The 19994-nt window shown below is 46.6% G+C and overlaps 1 protein-coding gene across 1 annotated transcript; it reads right to left on the reverse strand.

The window, feature by feature from the left end:
* Positions 1–8636: 8636 nt before the first annotated feature.
* Positions 8637–12288, reverse strand: LOC101769041 (O-acyltransferase WSD1). Its single transcript, XM_004979765.2, has 7 exons — positions 11851–12288; positions 11069–11689; positions 10862–10928; positions 10668–10744; positions 10346–10561; positions 9628–9765; positions 8637–9244 (listed from the first exon to the last, which is right to left on the reverse strand). The coding sequence occupies exons 1-7, from the start codon at positions 12241–12243 to the stop codon at positions 9077–9079; spliced, it is 1680 nt and encodes a 559-aa protein (XP_004979822.2). The 5' UTR covers positions 12244–12288; the 3' UTR covers positions 8637–9076.
* Between the last annotated feature and the right edge of the window lie 7706 nt (positions 12289–19994).

A 19994-nucleotide genomic window follows, 5' to 3' on the forward strand; every position in this document is an offset into this window, starting at 1 on the left:
ACCGCCCCGGCCGCCGCCCCGCGCGCGAGAGGTCTGCCGCGCCGGCCGGTGCGCCGGGAGAGCTGGCCGTTTTCTTTTAATTTTTAATTTTGTTTTTTTTAGATGGAATTGTAATTTTGTTAAGTTAGATTTTTAGATTTCTAATTTTGTTAAGTTAGATTTTTAGATTTCTAGTTAGTTTGTTAAGTTAGATTTGTAGTTAGGTTGTTAACTACCGTCCCGCCGTCGTGATCGCCGCCGTCCCGCCGAGTAGCTACCGTGAGAGTCGCCTTGTAGCCGTCGTGATCGCCGCCGAGTAGCCGCCGTGATCGCCGCCGTCCTGCCGCCCATCACAACGTAGTAGCTTAAGCACCGCCCGTGGTTCCGGTGAACCGCCTCCGCCGCCCTGACCGCCGCCGTCCCGCCTCCGCCGCCCTGACCGCCGCCGTCCCGCCTTCGCCGCCCTTATTGCCGTCGTCGAAATTCGTAGAAATTCGTAGAAATTAGTCAAAATTCGTAGAAATTCGTCAAAATTCGTAGAAATTCGTAGAAATTTGTAGAAATTCATAGAAAATCGTAGAAATTTGTAGAAATTCATAGAAATTCGTAGAAATTTGTATAAATTCATAGAAATTCATAGAAATTCATAGAAATTCATAGAAATTCGTAGAAATTCGTAGAAATTTGTATAAATTCATAGAAATTCATAGAAATTCATAGAAATTCATAGAAATTCGTAGAAATTCATAGAAATTCATAGAAATTTGTATAAATTCATAGAAATTTGTATAAATTCATAGAAATTTGTATAAAGATTCCGGACTTTGTACGATTCATGTTATTTTATGATTTCATTATATACATGTATGATTCCGAACTGTGATTATATACAAATTTGTATTAAGACGATTTCTATGACTGTCATGTATGATTCCATGTATGTTTGCAGCAATAGTTGAAATGGCAGACGATGAGACCGCAAGGTATATCATGGAGCAGATAATCGCTGGTGATGGTAGTGGCGACAACGTTCCACTATCATACACGGATGAAGAGGGCACCCAGGCGGACATGTTCCTCAACATGTCTGCCGATGTGAATGAAGAGCAACAGCCGCAGCAACAACTTGCCATGGCGGAAGGTTCCGGCGAGGTATATACAACCATTCTTGTATTGTTTCACGCCACCGCTACTAGTACGTACTAATTAACGAATCTTAAACTGTTAGCCCTCCGGATCGACACAAGGGCAGAAGACCCGAGGTCGTACAAAGGTGATGGAAGGGAGGCTTGTCATCACCGAAGTTACAGATGAGGGCAGGCCGGTTGCTCCCGAGAAAGTCGCAAAGAAGTACGTTAGTCAAATCGGGGCAATCGTCCGGGACAACGTGCCTATCAGCATCAGAGAATGGAAGGGCAGAAGCGATAATCCGTACGCCCTTCCAGAGACAGAAAAGAATATGCTGTGGGAAGACGTGAAGAGGCATTTCACATTCCCCGAAGATTATAGCGAGAAGGATGTCAAAGCGTGGACACTTAAGAAGATGGCTACTCAATTCCAGACATTCAAGAAGATGCTGGACACCAACTACATCAAGAAGGGCAAAACTCCAGACTTCAACGCGTGGCCCAAGTTGAGGGACCACTGGGATGCATTTGTTGAATACAAGAGGAGTGAAGAAGGTGTGAAAAAAATCACGACCAACGTTGCAAATGCTAGTCAGAAGGGCTACCACCATCATTTGGGGCGAGGTGGGTATGGCTCAGCAATTCCCAAGTGGAGAAAGATGGAACAAGATCTGATCGAACGGGGAATCATACCTGCAACTATTGAATGGCCCGAACGATCAAAGAACTGGTACTACGCTCATGGAGGCTCCCTAAGCCAAGAGGATGGGACGCTGATTTTCAATGACAGAATACGTGAGAAGGCCGAACATCTCATGAAGAACATTGAAGATTCCAAGGCTGGGAGGTTGAGGGTGGACCGAGAAAATGATGAGCTCACATTGGCCCTCGGTAATCTAGAGCACCCAGGACGTTGCCGGGGGTTCGGGGTGGTTCCGTGGAAGTTCGCTTTCCGAGGCGACAGCGCCTCTTACAGAAGCCGGAAGCGAAGAAAGGAACAGATGGAGGAGAGCTGGCGGCAGATGCTAGAACAACGAATGATGGATGAAATCAATCAGCGGGTGGCCGACGCAGTTGCGGAGTTGGCGCAATCTGGAGCACTGCCGAATCCTCACACCGCCAGCCCTTCTCAACGCCTCGGGAGCAGTTGTGCTTCTACAGGGGTCCCCGATGCGCAGACGCTAGGTTACCCGTGGAGGAGCAACGGTTCCCCGTGGATGCCATCACGCAACGGACCTCATGTGAGCTGCATGCACCGGTCGGCAACCTCACTATTAAGGTATACTTATACATAATATTTATGCAATCTTGTCAATTGATCCAGGCCTCGAGATCGGAGTTCAACTTGTTTACTTCTGCTATATGTACAGGTAGCGTACGGGAGTGCGTTACCAACGCTGGCAGGGCAGAGCAGTCATGGCATGGACATTCCAACAGGCTACGCCAGCGTCTGCGTCGAGCAAATAGTAGATGCCCAGTATGAAGGTCTAGAGCTCGACTTCCCGGGAGGCGACGGGGAAAAGACATTGGCAGATGCGCTTCATGGGATCATTCTATGGAAGAAACGCTACATCATTATTTCCCCCACGGAGCCATCTCCTCAGACCTCAAGACCGCTCCCCGTAGATCCCGAGCAGCGACCTTCTCCTCATACCTCGAGACCGGCATCTCCTGCTCCAGGACCGTCACTTCCATCTATATCAAGGTCTCCATCTCCACCACATCCTGGTGCTGGGAGCGACGACGACAATAACAACACCCCTCCCCGATCACCGTCGCCGGCACCAAGAGCGGCCCCCTCGAAGGAACCTGCAGCACCACTCAAGAAGTCACGAGCACCGCCTCCCAAGCAAAGACAGCCTCGAAAGAAGAAAACAAAGGTCGACCCTGAAGTGGCTCGCAAGGAACGCTTTGAGGCAATGTCTCATGCGGAACAGTGGGCAGAAATCCAACGAGAGGCCAGTGAGTGGTTCAAGAAACAAGCCGAATTAAAAAAGGCAAGGGAGATGGAGCCACCGCCAGTAAGTCGGCGGGATTTAAACTTTTTTATCAGGATGGAGGAAGGAGCCAAGAAAAGGATACCACTCTTGTCAAACTATGAACGGGCTCTAGTAAAGGCTGATGAAAAGGATAAAAGAAAAGGAAAATCATCCTCCAGCGGTTCAGTCCCCGACCTCAGCCATTTATCAAAGAAAGATGCTCAACGGGTAAAAGCAATGCCCTTGGATCAACAAGAAAATATATTGAAGTTCATGGAAGAAACAGGTCTGGGACTTGATGAATGCATAGGGCAAGTCGAGACGCCAACTGCACCGCCCCCTGAGCCGAGATGGCCTTCTGAGCTAGGCAAGCCTCTAGTGAAGCCGGCAATGGTACGGAAGCTGTCAACAAAGATGTACGAATTCCATCAATGGTACATGACGGCATCCGCCAAATCGAGGGAGATGATCGGCATGAAGGTAAAACCGATAGATTTTCACGGTGAAGGGGAGAAAGTGCTGTGGCTAGACTTCAAGGATATATACGAAGTGTACCATCATGATGCCCTGGACGTCTCTCTGATCAGCGCTTGGATTCTGTAAGTGTCCGTTTATTATCTCTACATGTAAATTTTGGCGTGCGTCACCGTAGTAACTTCATCTTCCATTTCATGTAGGATGCTAATTCAGACATGCCGCCGAGAGGCGTACCTACATGTAGGCTTCATGGATCCATCTATAGTTAACCAACAACAGATACAATTAGCGCCGGAAAAAACCTTTGCCGAAATATACAATTTCCTACACAAACAAACATTCAAGGATTTCATACTACTTCCATACAACTTCAAGTAAGTGTGTGTATACCGTCTACTTTCGATGTCTTTTTCCTTATCTCTACATGTTAGTTAGCTCTAATATGCATGAACATTTTACGCACGCAGCTTCCACTGGATCCTTATTATAATTGAGCCTGAAAGAAGCCACGTCACTGTCTTTGATTCGTTACGGAAAGATCCGGTGGACTACCAAGAATTGCAAGACATGCTAGGCTTGTAATAATTCTGGACCTTTATCTATATGCAAAAATTTATTTCCTAAATTTTATCCCTATTACACTATGTCATTCATTATTCTAATCCGCAGCGTATGGAAACAATTCATAAGGACACACAAAGGTCCATTCAAAGAAGATCTTACATGGAACACAGACTTCCCGGTACGTATGAAGTCTGCACATTTATTACATTGTATAACACGAATATTTCATAACTTATTTTTTTTCCGCACTGAAGTGCTTAAGACAGGAACCCGGGAATAACCTATGTGGCTACTACATCTGTGAGCACATGCACAGTTTTTTGGGACCCAAGGGACCGAAGATGACGCCGCACAACTTTAAAGTACGTAAAATAAATATATTACTAGTTAATTATTTTCTAGCTCCTTATATGTATTTGTTCATGTAACATTCACAAATTTCCAAATTATAGATGTTAAATATTCAACAAGGACTCTTGAAGGAAGAAAGAGTAGCGGCAATATGTGAAGGTCTCATTGGATTCATAATGGACGAGGTGGTAAATCCAAGAGGAGAATTTTATTACGATGGACGACAATTAGACACTCCTCTCAGCAACACCACGACGGGAAGATCGTAGGAAGATACTTTGATTTATTTGTATATATGATCGATTTGTACTAATTAAGCTAGTTGAATTGTGTATATGAATTGTGTATAAGGATTGTGTATATATATAGTAGTTGTATAATTACAAATCCCATTCGTTTAAATACTAGTTGATTTAATTCATTCTAAAAAAATCTTAACTACAAGGTTAACAAATTAAAAGGGCCGCGGTACTACTATACGTATACGTGATGCATGCATGAAAAATTCAGGCGTCACCAGTGCCATGCAAGCGCAATTTAGTCCCGGTTGGAATTGAGCCGGGACTAAAGGGGACCCCTTTAGTCCCGGTTGGTAAATCCAACCGGGACTAAAGGGACCCCCTTTAGTCCCGGTTGGTGACACCAACCGGGACTAAAGGGGGTCCTTTACTCCCGGTTAAAATACCCGGGACTAAAGACCTCCCCCCTTTTGTCCCGGTTGGTTTATCCCGGATGGATATCCGAGAGATATGACCCTTACCAACCGGGACTAATGCTCAGTTTTCTACCAGTGCAATTTTCCTATAAATACACATCAACACAGGAGAAACAACTCTAACTCCCAGCTGTTCAAGTTAGAAATTAAGAATGATAGAAGTACACATTAGTCACTACTCTCCTAATATTGATTGTAATAAAAATAATACTGTAAAGCTAATTTGAATGGAAAAACGTGTACATGAAAAATCATTATTATATATATATGTCATTGTTTTACTTTAGAAAGGGAGGCATCACTATATTTGTGTTGGTCTATGTAGATGATATAATTGTTGCAAGTTCAATGGAAAAGGCAACAACGGCTTTGCTTAATGATCTCAAGGAAGAATTTGCTCTCAAGGATCTTGGCAATCTTCATTATTTCCTCGGTATTGAAGTAAATAAGGTACATGATGGTATTGTACTTACTCAAGACAAGTATGCATCCGATTTGCTAAAGACGGTTGGGATGGCAGATTGCAAACTGGTCAGTACACCCCGTCAACTAGTGCAAACTTATCCTTGCATGAAGGAACATTATTAGGTGCTAATGATGCTACAAGATATAGAAGTATTGTTGGAGCTCTGCAGTATCTAACTCTCACAAGACCTGATATTGCTTTCTCTATCAATAAGGTGTATCAATTCCTTCATGCTCCTACTATGGTTCATTTGGAGGCAGTAAAGAGAATCTTGAGATATATAAAGCAATGTATGAGACTTGGACTAGAAATACATAGATCGTCGTCTACATTGGTTAGTGCTTTCTTGGACGCTGGCTGGGCCGGCAGCCTGGATGACAGAAAGTCTACAGGGGGTTTTGCAGTGTTCTTGGAATCTAATTTGGTTTCATGGAGTGCACACAAACAGTCCACTGTGTCTCGGTCTAGTACAGAATCTGAGTACAAGGCTATTGCTAATGCCACGGCAAAAATTATATGGATACAAACTTTATTGAGAGAACTTGGAGTTGATAGTCCACGAGCTGCGAAATTATGGTGCGATAATTTGGAAGCAAAATATTTGTCAAGTAATCCGATGTTTCATGCCAGAACAAAACATATTGAAGTTGATTATCACTTTGTGAGAGATTGTGTGAAACAAAAATTGTTGGATATTGATTTTGTTTCTTCCAAAGATCAAGTAGCAGACGGCTTCACTAAGGCACTATCCGTGCGGCTGATGGAGAATTTCAAAGTCAATCTCAACTTCTCATATTGTAACAACCTGATAAGTATTGACCAAAGAGTCTTGTTGTAGATAGATTTGGTTGTTGTAACTAGGACTCTTTGGCCAGCTCTCCTAGGTTGTTACTCGTGTAAATCTTGTGCCGATTGTGCACCCATATAAACACGAAGTGCGGCTCCTAACGGGGTAAGACACGCTTTCCTTATTGCCCTCTGATTTTACAAATCTAGCACCCGAGCAAGCCTGGCCAAGCTGAGTACAGCAAACCAATCAGCCCCTTGATGATGGGACGCGTCACCTGAAGCAGCTCGGGATCCACTTGTCCAATAATCGAGAGGGCCTATACATGGACCACCCGCAATTCAAGGAAAAATAAAAATTTGGGATCACGTTTGCGGATCACTAATTAGGAAAAAAGAATAATTGAGCTAGCAACAATAGTAGGAGATCTCCATGCTCACCTAGTAGCCACTGCTAGTGCGCGTGGAACACGAGTGCGGGCCCAGTGAGCACTATTAGACATCGTGCATCAAGTAAGTTGTTTTCTAGTTCTGCACACGTCTACTGGCCATTTTACAAGTGCAACATATGGTACCTTTCTAAGTGTCCTTTTCGTGGTCTCAGGCATCTGATGATCAACTGCTGGCCACATCACAGCTTGCCTTGGGTTGCTGGTGCGCGTGGAACACGAGTGCCGGCCCACTTGGCGCTAAGATATGGTGCGTTAAGTCTGAGGTGCTGGGACAGCTGCCTCTTGCTTCCACACCATATCAGCAACTTGACTGTGACGGTGCTATTATATATTATTGCATGATCATCAAGATAAGATCGTATAGTGACTGAGTGCGACATGTACTAACTTGCATTTAAGACTCCAACTGAGTCGTTACGTGAGCTGCCTCCTCTCCTCGCCTCTGAATTATTGAGCCGTTTCCAACCACTACCAAAAAACTAAGCATTAGTCCATTAGTCCTAACACTTAACTTAAGTACCGGTTAGTTTTTCACTTGGTACTAATATAGTACCGGGTCTAACGGCTAGGTCCCCCTTTAGTACCGGTTAGTACCGGTTGGGAGCTCCCACCGGTACTAAAGGTCACCTATTAGTGCCGGGTGGGTGCCGGGTGGAGGTTCCACCTGGTACTAATGGGTGACCTTTAGTACCGGTTGGAGCCTCCAACCGATACTAAGGGGGTCACCCACAAATCAGGTCCTATATCCTCCACCTGGCCTCACCCATATCTCATCTCCCGGCCCCCTCTGCTTGGCCTCACCCTTTCCCTCTCCTCTCCACCCTCTCCCTCTACTCTCAGCTCCCCAAGCCTCACCCTCTCCCTCTCCTATCCGCCCCCCTCTCTCCCCTTTCTCTCCTACCATCGCCCCCTCCGTCTCCTGCCATCGCCCCCTCTCCCGCCACCTTCCCCCTCCCTCTCCTGCCACCAGCCTTCTCCCTCCATCCCTCCTCTCCTACTAGCACTCCCTCTCTCACTCTCAGCCCCTAGCTACCACCCTCCGCCCCTTTGCTGCCCCTCCCCTTTCCCCTCCACTCGCCCCTCACTTATAGTAGAGAGCATCGGCGGGACGAGGTGCGACGGTAGTGACGGCGGGCGCGGACGGTGGGCTGGCTGCAAGCTGCAGCTGCGACGGTGAGCTCAGCCTCGGTGGCGTGGAGGCGAGCAGCCGTCTGGATCCGGCAGGGCCGCGGATGTCGGCGGCCGGCGGGGCGGCGGCCGGTGGCGGGCAGCCAGGCGCGGCTGGTGGGATGCAGGCCGGGCGGCCGTTTGGATTTCTTTTTTATTTCTTAATACCCGTTTAGTACTGGTTATTTGATCCGGTACTAAAGACCCCCCCCTTTAGTGCTGAAGTAGCAATATCGGTTGCACAACCGGTACTAAACGGGGGTTAGGAACTCGTACCGAAGCGCTTTCCCCAGCAGTGAGATAACTAAGTATAGGGAGTTATGTGCTCATGTACACAAGGAGTTGAATTTAAAGCAGTCTGTCATATCAAGTTCTCTTTATATAAAAGGATGTGTATTTAGTGGAGAACTCCAATAGTTTGATAGATTTCACGGCCTGTTTAGTTCCCCCCAAAATCCCAACTTTGACACTATGCAAAAAGAAGATTCCCCATCACATCAAACTTGCTGTACATGCATGGAGTATTAAATGTAGATGAAATCAAAAACTAATTGCACAGTTTTCTTGTACTTTGCGAGACAAATCTTTTGAGCCTAATTAGTCAATGTTTGGACAATAATTCACAAATATAAACAAAATGCTACACTTGCGCATTTATGGCAAAATCCCAATTTTGGCACTCCCAAATTAGGAACTAAACAAGGCCTCAATCTGATATATCTGAACAAATAGTTCTTGTGGGCATGTATATAGAACTATCAGGTATTGATTTTGGTGAAGCTAAGAAATTGTTACTGGTGCCGATCTGCATGTGTATATTATATTTTTTTTAATCTGTATTAATTGGTTCCTCAGGACGGCCGCAGGAACTCCCTCAGGACGGCCGTCAGGAACTGCCGTCAGGAAATGATTCCTGTCAGCCAACGGACAGGAGAAATGGACCTTTCCTGACTATGGGCTCCTGTCGGTGAGTTCTTGACGGTTTCGGGGTGTTCCCTGACGGTTTTTGGCCGTCAGGAGTTTCCCGCTTCCTGGTAGTGCGCTGATGCTGCTTCTCTAATTAGTTTCAGGGACTCAGCGAAGTCATCTAGAAGGTGATGACAATCTGGAAATTGTGAGTCATCCACTGCAAGCACAACCCTGATGGTGTCGGCGTAGCTTTGCCAATGGATAGTAAGTGCCTGCACATATTTAACAAAGGGAAACAACAAATGATCAAACGTTACCAATGTGTGCATATTTAACTACCATTCTACTGGACTGTGTAGAATTAGAAGTTCTTGTATATGCATATACTTCCTCCGCTCTTTTTCGATCATAAGGCAATTTTTAATTCTTGCGGTCAAGTACGTGATGTCAAACTCTGAATATTAATTCATTTTCAGATGTACAAATTTATATATATGATAATATATATCTGCACAATGATGATCACTTTATGGCAAGCATTGAACTTGACTCCTATATTATAACATACGAAAATGACAGCTCATACATTATAAAATTCCTAAAATTTAGTTACATATATACTACATAAAGGAGCATGGTCCGGTTTAATTCATACCGATGTGTTCCCACATACGCTAGGTGCAATGTAGACAACCCGGTGCCCATAAAACTCTACTTGCTCAACTGGACCAATCATGTTGGAGAACGCCACTGTGGTATTAGATACCATACGATGGAAGATAGCACCTGAAACCTGCAACAAGCTACGTGTAAGGAAAATTTTTGAAATTTCACACAAGGATTCAGTTGTTTGATCGGTCAATGAATTTATTTTTAAATTAAATTTTGCTACAATTTGATGAAATTTGGGCATCGAGCACCCATGTAGAAGATGGTGGGAAAACTGGGAGATACAGTGAGGAATCAGAAACAATTTATCGTGTAATGATACTAAAGGGGGTTACTGATAGGTACTAAATGTCAATTCTCTAGTAGTGTCTGTAGCAATCAGGATAAATTTTAGTAGTGTCTGTATATAGCAATCAGGAATAATTTATCGTATGATGACACTATATCTTCTTTTTCTAACAAAACACATTATCTTATGTACACATGCTCACGCACACGTTGCACACCAATGCTCACCCACCCACCCTTTCATGTTATTAATAAAGTCAGTTAGGATGAGGTGAGGTGCTCTGGGTTGTTGAGTTGAGCATCTCGTATTGATATCCCAATCAAACATCTTTCTTGGCTTAATTAAGATTGCTTAATTAATAAGAAAACATACTGCTAGGTTCACCAAAAAGAAGAGGTCGATATAGGATTTGTACCTTGGTGCCAAAAAGTTCAGTGCCCCTTTTTCCAATTCCATGCGTGACGATTACCTCTAGTGAATGTTTTTTCCTATCTACAACCTTCTTTGCTTTGCGGACATATTCAAGAGGGTCATCATACATAGCAATGTAGAACGGGAGTATGATTTGCCCCACTGGATTTCCCCATTTTACACCATTATGCTTGCTAGGTTCCATCATCTGCGCTAACTCCTAAAGAAACAAAAAGATATTAATATATGCACATAGTAATCGGAAGCCAAAAGGTGTTGTAATTTGAAATTTTGTAAAAAAATATTTTCAAGAACTTTTGGCTTACTTGTATGCCAGGTGTTGACCTTACATTCACCATTAGGAGTGATCTCAAGCACACATCTTTCTTGGTGGCATCGTCGCCTATAGGAATGCAAGGAACATTGATCAATTTTCCTATAAATACACATCAACACAGGAGAAACAACTCTAACTCCCAGCTGTTCACAACTGATTGAGTAGTAAGAGTGTCACACTCACCGGACTTTCGGAAGTAATACCGGGATAGCGCAGCTGATGTCACTCCGACTAACACGTCATTTACTGTCTGCGCATCAGTTCATTGAGATATTAAGTGAACTTTATATAAGATGTGACCTCCAATAAATCATGAAAACTTTATATAACATATAAGTAAATATTATTTAGATATTGAGAGCAATTCATGGAAAGGTTAACGTCACGTACGCAGCCGAGGACGTTCTTTACATGCTTGACGTCGTCGAGGCTGAGACCGCGGCTGACTAAGCGCTTGCGCCTGAACTCGACGCCCTTCACGGCCGTGAACACCGTGCGCGGGTCCCTGACGAGGTCCAGCGCCAAGGCGGCGAAGCTCACGACGTCCACGATGGTGTGCCAGGCGAGCAGGACGCAGGACAGGACCCAGGCGACGAACGCCATGGCGCCCGCCGACCTCGCCGGTGGCGGCGAGGCCCCGTAGACGCGGCGCCGCCCCTTGAGTCGCGCGGGCGGCGGCATGGCCGACGGCATCACCGGCAGGGTCTTGGGGTCGGTGGCACTCCGCGTGCACGCCAGGAGCAGGGAGATCAGCGACGTGCCGTCGCCGAGGGCGTGGTTGATGCGGAACACGGCGGCCGACGCCGCTTCGGAGGTCGGGAAGTCCAGGATGTGGAGCTCCCACAGCGGCCGTGACTTGTCCATGGGGAGCGTGGACAGGGAGGACACGTAGTCCTCCAGGACCTTGTCGGGGTCGGCGGCGATGGCGGCGGGGTCAAGGTCCGGGACGATAATGTGGTCGTCCAGGTTCACCGGCGTCCGGACCCATCGATGCTCTGGCCCGTCTGTCACCTGCTCAAGTTCACTTCGTCATCTTGTGTACCACTATTGGTAACCTGGGCTTTGGTTTTTGTTGCAATAAACTCTATAAGTGGGAGAATTTCCATTTGAAACGACGTTTAGTTAACGTTTCAAAGTTTTTTTAAATACGGAGTACATGCTCAAAGACTTACATGGATGCTGCAGAAGCGAGGGTGCCGCACGAGGGTGACCTCGAGGCCGGCGCGAGCCAGTTCAATGTCGATGGGCGCAGCGAGGCCGACGACGGCGACGATACAGAAATCGCCGTACAATTGTGCCGTGGGGCTCAGGGGCTCATCGTCCGCTTCGCCGGTTGCCCCAACTCCACGAGTGTCTATTGAAAGCATGGGCAATGGCGGTGGTGAGACGGGGCTGGCACTGTGGTCACCCATTCTTTCTAGCGTTACGGTGTCTCTTCTATGTTTGGATCCAGAGAGCAGCTGCACAAGGGGTGCTTTATATACATCGTCACGGGCGTCCGGACGCGCATCTCGCTTCGGATGGGAGATGTGGCACAAGCCTATCCACGTAATAGAGGTTTGCATGATGGGTTTTGAGATGTTTAAATGTTGCAATATCTAATGTTTTATGAGATGTGGCACAAGCCTATCCACGTAATAGAGGTCTGCGTGATGGGTTTTGAGATGTTCAAATGTTGCAATATCTAGCTTCTGATGTTTTATCTATTGACTTTTTATGTTGCAGTACACCTGCCACTACTACAGGACGAGCCATGCGAGACGAGTTATCACAAACAATTTTACATAAACTGGTGGTGATACTTTATCACCGCCGGTTGCAAAGGAAATGGAGCTGTAGGAGGTGAAAACCGGCAGTGAAAATTACCATCACCGTTGGTTTGTATTACGAGCCGGCGGTGAGACTATTACCAGTATCACCGCTGGCTCGTAATACAAAATTTTCAACAACTTCAATTTTGAAAATAACTCGTGTCCGGCCCATGCCATCCCCCCCCCCCCGGTGCACCGCCCGACCCCCATCTTGCACACCCTCTCTCTCTCAAGCCGCCCTCTTCTCTCCGCTGCACCCTCCTTGTCGGCCAGATCCCCCCTCTTCTGCTCCCTCCCCTCCCCCCTCCGCTCGCCCCTCGCTGGCAGTGGGGAGTGGCGGCAGGACAAGGTGTGGGAGCAAGACTCGAGGCTCGGTGGCGCAGAGTGGCACGTGGGGGAGCGGCAGTGGCGCAGGGTGGCCGCCCAGACTTGCCTCTCTCCTCCCTACCCAGATCTGGCCGGTGTAGGGGTCGAGGCGCGGCGGTGACGACGGATGAGGACCAGCGGCGCAGCTGGCTGACGTGGGTAAGCCACCTCCCTCTCTCTCTCTCTTTCTCTCTCTCTCTCCCCCTCTCTCTGGTCGAGGGGCACATGGTGGGGCGTCGAGGCTCCGGTGGCGGCGGCGCTCGGTGGGGCGGCGGGGCGGTGGGGCTGGGATTGGCCTTTTTTTGGTTTTTTGGGAAGGGTCTCACCGCCGGTTTTAAAACAGGCGGTGTCAGAACCGGCGGTGATGGGATACCCTATCACTCCCATCTTTCATGCGAGGGATCCAAAACCGGCGGTGAAGGGCACTTGAGAGCCGGTGGTGATAAGGCATTGTGGAGTAGTGTACGCTTGTATAGTATGAAAGTATTTTTGTGATATATCTAGTAGTATCGATTCTGTGTTGCCAGTCTATAATAAGTTTTCAAAGTTGAAAGGGTTTTATTTAGAACAAACCTAGATGGGTTTATGTCTAAGGTAGAATGAAATAATCAGAATTATTCATTGCAAGTAGGTGGCAGTTAGCTGCACACCTATTTGCAGCAGCATTTGATGCACATGTTTCTATCAGAGAAAGTGCGCCACCGGAAACAAGGACGGTCCTATTATATATTAAGATATATATATTTGAATATTTCAGTTCAAGGAATACTAGAAGAAAGATAATTTTTAAAATACTCATTTAGCATGAATGCATGGTTTTCACTACAAGAAAACTGTCACACACTACGGGAAACAGTAAAGTTGCTGAGTGCCACAGGCATTCGGCGAAGACCCAAAAATACTCGGCAAACAGTTTGCCGAGTGTAACACTCGGCATATGGCACACGACAAATTTTATGTCAGCAAACAGATGTTTGCCAAGTGTCAAACCTTGTGCACTCGGCAAACGTTTTGCCGACGGCCAAAAACACACTCGGCGACAACGGCGGTGACGGCGTTCAGGTTAACGGCGCGTTTGCCGAGTGCCAGATGGCAGACACTCGGCAAAAATGTGTACCTTTGCCGAGTGTCGGCCTTGAGGCACACGGCAAACTCGAGGCTATTTGCCGAGTGTCGGCGCCTTGGCACTCGGCAAATACGTGGACCTTTGCCGAGTGTCATGGTCATGACAGTCGGCAAATACGTAGACCTTTGCCGAGTGTTAGCCCAAACACTTGGCAAACAAGAGACAGGAGGTGGTGCAACTGGCCACTTTGCCGAGTGTTAAAGCCAAAACACTCGGCAAATAGGGGCTTTGCCGAGTGTAACACTCGGCAAAGTGGCCAAAACACTCGGCAAATAGGGGCTTTGCCGAGTGTAACACTCAGCAAAGTGGACAGTATCCCCTTTTTTACCCGTTTTGTCATGTATAACGACCCCTCTCAATTCACAATACAATCATCACAGGCATTTGTAATAAACAATCACAGGCATAATTCACAACCACCATTACAAGCATTATTCATAAACATCACAGGCATAATCCAACATAAGCATGAAACAATCCATAAATCCTAGTTCAAGTCACAACTAAGTTTCATCCAAGTTCACAACTAAGTCTAGTTCCGTGGAGGCCAAGGAGACCACTGTGATAAATCTTGATCTTCATTATTCGAAGCCACCGATTGATTCTGCACATAGGATAGGACATTCTGAGCTAACATCTAAAGTTGTCAAAATTAAAGTATTCAATCTTAAGCACAATGTGTCAAGTGACTCACAGGAGTAGTTGTGGGTGGCTGAGGCGGAGGGAACAGCATCGGTGGCGGAGGCAAAGATTGACCCATGCTCGAAGCAAAATTCTGCATGTACTGGAACATCTGGTCCATCCTCATCCGATTTTCTTCCTACATCCTCTGCCGCATCTCCTCCATCTGCGCCGCCATCTCCTCTTGTTGCTTCCTTGCTGCTTCCACCTGGGTCTACAGTATTTCATTGCAATGTTATAATGCAAAGCTAAAGTATAACAACAAACGAATGATGAATGGGAGAGAAAGAACCTGGAGAGCCTCCATCTGGAACTATGCAGTGGTGGGTCGTGGCCGTATCGCCGAGCTCGAGTCCGTGCTCCTTGCTCGGATCTGGGAGAGAGTGGGAGTAGAGGCCGTGTCGATTACACCGTCGCCAATCCAATATCGGCCATGCTTTTTGCCTCCTCCCACCCTCATCACGATTACTCCATCAATGTCCTCGGAGCTCGGATCGAAGTCTGGCCCGTGAACCTCCCTAGCCATCGCTGTATACTCGGTGACGCGACTGTGTATGCTAGGATGGCTGTACGCCTCGGACGGGTCGTCCGGGTCGAAATAGATATCGACCGTCGTCTTGCCCTTTTTGGAGAGGATCCATGCCTTGAGCTGGGAGCAAGGTCGGCCATCATGTGACGACAACTGCGGCAAAAAAATACAAAATGATTAGGAATTATGCAGAATTGAACGTTAGAATAAAGAATTGAAGTTGCATACCCATTTTTCTCTATTTTCATCAAGACTTAGGCTGCCTTGATGGTGTGGTGTAGTCAGCATCTGCAAATGCCGCTGCCAGCAAGTAAGGTGGTTATCCAACCACACGTCCACCATCATCTCCCAGCACCGGATATGCGCACGGCACCACCACAGAGGCACCTACATCATCAAGCGTGTGACATATGAAAAAAGAAATTGAGCCTAATTAATCTTAAATAAAGTAAGTATCAACGTTCTTTACTTACCCTCATGAATTGGTCCTTGGTCAGGTTCATTGTCCTTGCCTCCTCTTTTCTAACCTTCATCTGTCTGTATTGAGCGTAGAATTTGATGATGGCCTGGATGCGCGCCTCGTAATGCATGTCCTTCACGAGCTTCTTGGCGGCTAGATCAGAGACGGCATTCGCCTTGGCCTCGAATCCCTCCTGGCATCTATAGAAATCCTGCATATAGACGCGATGTATACAGTTATTATTTCAAGAATGTCGAACGTAGGTGATGTATTGAGCAATGTAGTGCGAGGAGTACTTACCCACAGCTTGGCCTTCACCCACTCTGCTATGTTGGGGAATCTCCTCTGTTGACAATCAGGAACGTCGGGGGTGGCGATGTAGTGATCCCACATGTAGGCCGGCTGCTGCGGTCCGGCGTACACCACCAAGCCAGGGAAGTGAACCCTGCACAAAAGGCCAAGGATCCCGTTGGCCTTACGGTTGTGGCCACCCCCACTGAGCTTAATCCAACTCCTGCACAAGTGATTAATATAAATTATTAGTTTTTATAACTTTCAACATAAGAACATTATTGAGAATATTTAAAGTTACTTGGTCCCAATCGGTTTAATCAGCGGGCGTAAATGCTCAGGTATCGGACGCTTCGGGAGGGATGAGGGACCTCGCAACCATATCTTGGACTGGGCATCCCCTGCCTCCCCGTCCCCCTCCTATTCTTGCTGCTCCTCCTCCTCCTACTCGTCATCCCCAGAGGCGTGTGTGGAAGGTAGCTCCTTTTCCTCCTCCTCCTCCTCCTCCTCCTCCACCTTAGGTTCAGGCGATGGGGGCCTCACCGCTTTACCCTTCCCTCGAGGCCTCTGGACCACCACCTCCTCCTCCTCCTCAACCCTGCATCGAGGCCTACCTCGACGCCTCCCTCGACCGCTCCCTGAACGTGACCCTGACCCTGAACTAGTCCCTGTAGCGGCCAGTCTCTCGCAAATCGAGGTGAGCTTCCTCATATCGCCCACCATTGCTCAATGACCTACAATTAAAAAGAGTGAACCAATCAGCATAGATAAACAAAACATAATTAGAAAGATATGCAAATTATAAATAAATTAGTACGACTCATACATGTATTATATATAATCATCATGATTGGGATTAGCTGGATCATAAATCTCATCATCACTATCACGCGTGTCGATATAGTCAAGCCCATGCTCCGAAGGAGGAATGTCATCATCACTGTCATTAGCTAACTGTAATTCTAAGTCCTTCACATTCTGAACCTCATCTCCAGCATCCTCTTCAGCAACCCTTTCGTTGTCTACTTCCATTCCAATCGCTTCGGTTAAATCTATCACAAAACTCCCTTCGAGCCCATCTTCTTGGAATAACTCTCCTTCGTACGTGTTGGGGTCTATATTGTAATCTTCATTGTTTGGTACAGGTAGCTTACCGTGTGGCGATACCTTGTACACAACATCCCAACCCTTAAGACAACTGTCGGTTTGGCACGGGTATGACAAATAATAAATTTGTGGCCTGTTAAGCCACAATATAGACATCATCTCCTGGTAACATGGATGATTGTCGAATTTTGACTAGCCCAAGATTAGGGGCCCGTCTCACGACAGATGGATCAGACCAATGGCATTTGAATATGACTGGATTAAGAGGTTTGCAACCATGAAAAGTTAGTTCGAATTCTTCCGTAGTACTCGACCCCATCAGAGCCTGTCGTGAAAACTCCGGTATTTGTGGTTCTTCGATTGGGCCGACTCTGCTCGTGCCTTGTTGTGTGAAAACGATATCCGTTGACGTCATAACCGGCAAATAACCTGACCCTATAGTCACAGCCATCGGCAACATGTCTCAACTCGACATTCATAGACGCATCAGTTCGGCCTTGCAAGTTCAAGCAAGGCGGTTCGTTATATTAATCGTATGTACGAGAATTGACGATGAAATTGGATTGTACCTTCTGTTTGAACCAAGAAATGAAATCGGGCATTCCATTTCCCGCACCCTCTTTGAGAAGAGTCTCAGCTTCGTGCGGGTACGGTTGCCTTGATTTACACCAGAATTGACGATGAAATTGCCTGTAGCAATGAGAAATATGCGATTAGGCAAAAGAATGGTGACTAGTTCAAAACAAGTTTGTTGAGAACTTACATCATGTACGGCACCACCTCGGATAGGTTGGTCAACACATACAGCATGATAGAGCGCCACTCTTCATGGTTCAAGGTCTTGCGGGTCGCACCACTTGCACTTCCGAGTTGCCGTCGGAAAATGCTAAGGCTCAATTCATCTTCGCTGGCATTGTAACGAGGAGGTGGATTATGCACGCTAGTAAGGTTGTCAGCGTAGTATTTTGATGTGAAGTTTGACACCTCCTCCAAAATGTATGCCTCTGTAACGGATGCTTCAATTTTGCACTTATTCTTACCTTTAGTTCAAAGAACCTTTTGACATCTCTCAATTGAATAGCACCAACGACCCTGCACAGGCCCCCCCATTCGTGCTTCATACGGGAGGTGTAGAATCATATGCTGCATCGGATTGAAGAAGCCTGGTGGAAAGATCTTCTCCAACTTACAGAGCAACACAAGCACCATTGTTTCCATTTCTGCAACCACGGTACAAGATAACTCCTTCGCACAAAGCTGGCGGAAGAAATTGCTCAACTCCGCTAGCACCTACCACACATGCTCAGGGACATAGCCTCGAACCATCACCGGAAGTAGGCGCTCAAGCCATATATGGTAATCATGACTCTTGAGCCCGTTGATTCGCATAGTTGCTAAATTTACTCCCCTCTTCAAATTCGCTGCATAGCCATCAGGGAATATTAACGTTTGGAACCATTCTAGTACCTCCCTCCTTTGGGCCCTCGTCAGAACGAAATCGGCCTTAGGCTTCCTCCACGACTTGCCAGCTCTTGGAGGCGCCATGTTTAGCTTTGGTCTGTTTCACAACCTCCCATGATCCACTCTAGCCTTAACGTTATCCTTTGTCTTGTCAGGAATGTCCATGATTGTACCAAAAATTGCCTCGGCGATATTCTTTCCGTGTGCATTACATCAATGTTATGTGGAAGAAGAAGGTCATCAAAATAGGGGAGGTTCCACAAGCACGACTTCTACGTCCAAGCATGTTGCTCGCCATATCCCAAAAAACCACCTTCTTCATTATTGACCTCAAGAGCATCTAACTAAGCACGAACTGCGGCCCCTATCATCATCGGCTGTGCGGGGTCTGTAACTACGACATCTTTCGTAAAGTTCTTGATGTTTCGTCTAAATGGATGGTCAGGAGGGAGGAATTGTCGATGTTTGTTGAACGAAAAATACTTGCCACCCTTCGACAACCAAATGAACTTCAAAGATGCTTTACATACTGGGCATGGGAACTTCCCGTGAACACACCATTCGCAGAAAATCCCATATGCCGTCAAGTCATGCAGGGAGTACTGGTACCAAACATGCATCTTGAAGTTTGTCTTTGTAGCTCGGTCATATGTCCATACCTCTTCTCCCAAGCATGGACCAAATCATCAATCAGAGGCTCCATGTACACACTCATATTATTCCCCGGGTGCTCTAGAATTATCAACGACAAGAATATATTATGTCGTTGAAAGAGGATGCCAGGGGGGAAATTCAGGGGGATAATGAAAATGGGCCAACAGGTGTACGGGGCGGCCCCCATTCCATAAGGATTGAACCCATCTATTGCCAACGCAACGCGTACATTACGGGCCTCTAGAGGTTTCGCAGGATAAATCGCATCAAAGCTTTTCCAGGTTTCAGCATCGGATGGGTGTACCAGCTTCTCAGGATTATATCGACGTCCGTTTTTGTGCCATGTCATCTGTTTCACGGATTCTTCAGTCATGTAAAGCCATTGGATCCTCGGTATGAAAGGAAGATACCATAGAACCTTCACGGGAATTGTGAGCTGCTTCTTCTGACCATCACCAGAGTCTATCTCCAGAAATCTAAATGATTCGCACTTCACACAGTACTTTGCTTCCGCATACTCTTTCCTAAATAAGATGCATCCCTTCGGGCAAGCATGTATATGCTCGTATGGCATCTTAAGTGCACGAAGGAGTTTCTATACCTCATATATGCTCTTTGGCAAAATGTGATCAACCGGGAGCAGGCTTCCAAAAACTGTCAACATAATATCAAACGCGTCTCGACTCAAGCTAAACTGAGACCTCACAGCCATTAGGCGTGCAATGGCATCTAGTTGAGAAACCTTGGTATGGCCGTGAAGGGGTTGCTGTGCCGCAGACAACATTTCGTAATAAGCCTTTGCAGTAGCCTCTGGCTCCTCCTCCCTACGT

Source organism: Setaria italica, chromosome VIII (genome assembly GCF_000263155.2).
Source record: "Setaria italica strain Yugu1 chromosome VIII, Setaria_italica_v2.0, whole genome shotgun sequence".
Classification (NCBI taxonomy): Eukaryota; Viridiplantae; Streptophyta; class Magnoliopsida; order Poales; family Poaceae; genus Setaria; species Setaria italica.

Coding starts and splice junctions, on each gene's coding strand:
- LOC101769041 (XM_004979765.2), bottom strand. CDS start 12,243: ATGCAAACCTCTATTACGTGGATAGGCTTGTGCCACATCTCCCATCCG. Junction 10,745..10,861: donor GTATTACTTCCGAAAGTCCG/GTGAGTGTGACA, acceptor GCATTCCTATAG/GCGACGATGCCACCAAGAAA. Junction 9,245..9,627: donor GCGTATGTGGGAACACATCG/GTATGAATTAAA, acceptor AAATATGTGCAG/GCACTTACTATCCATTGGCA.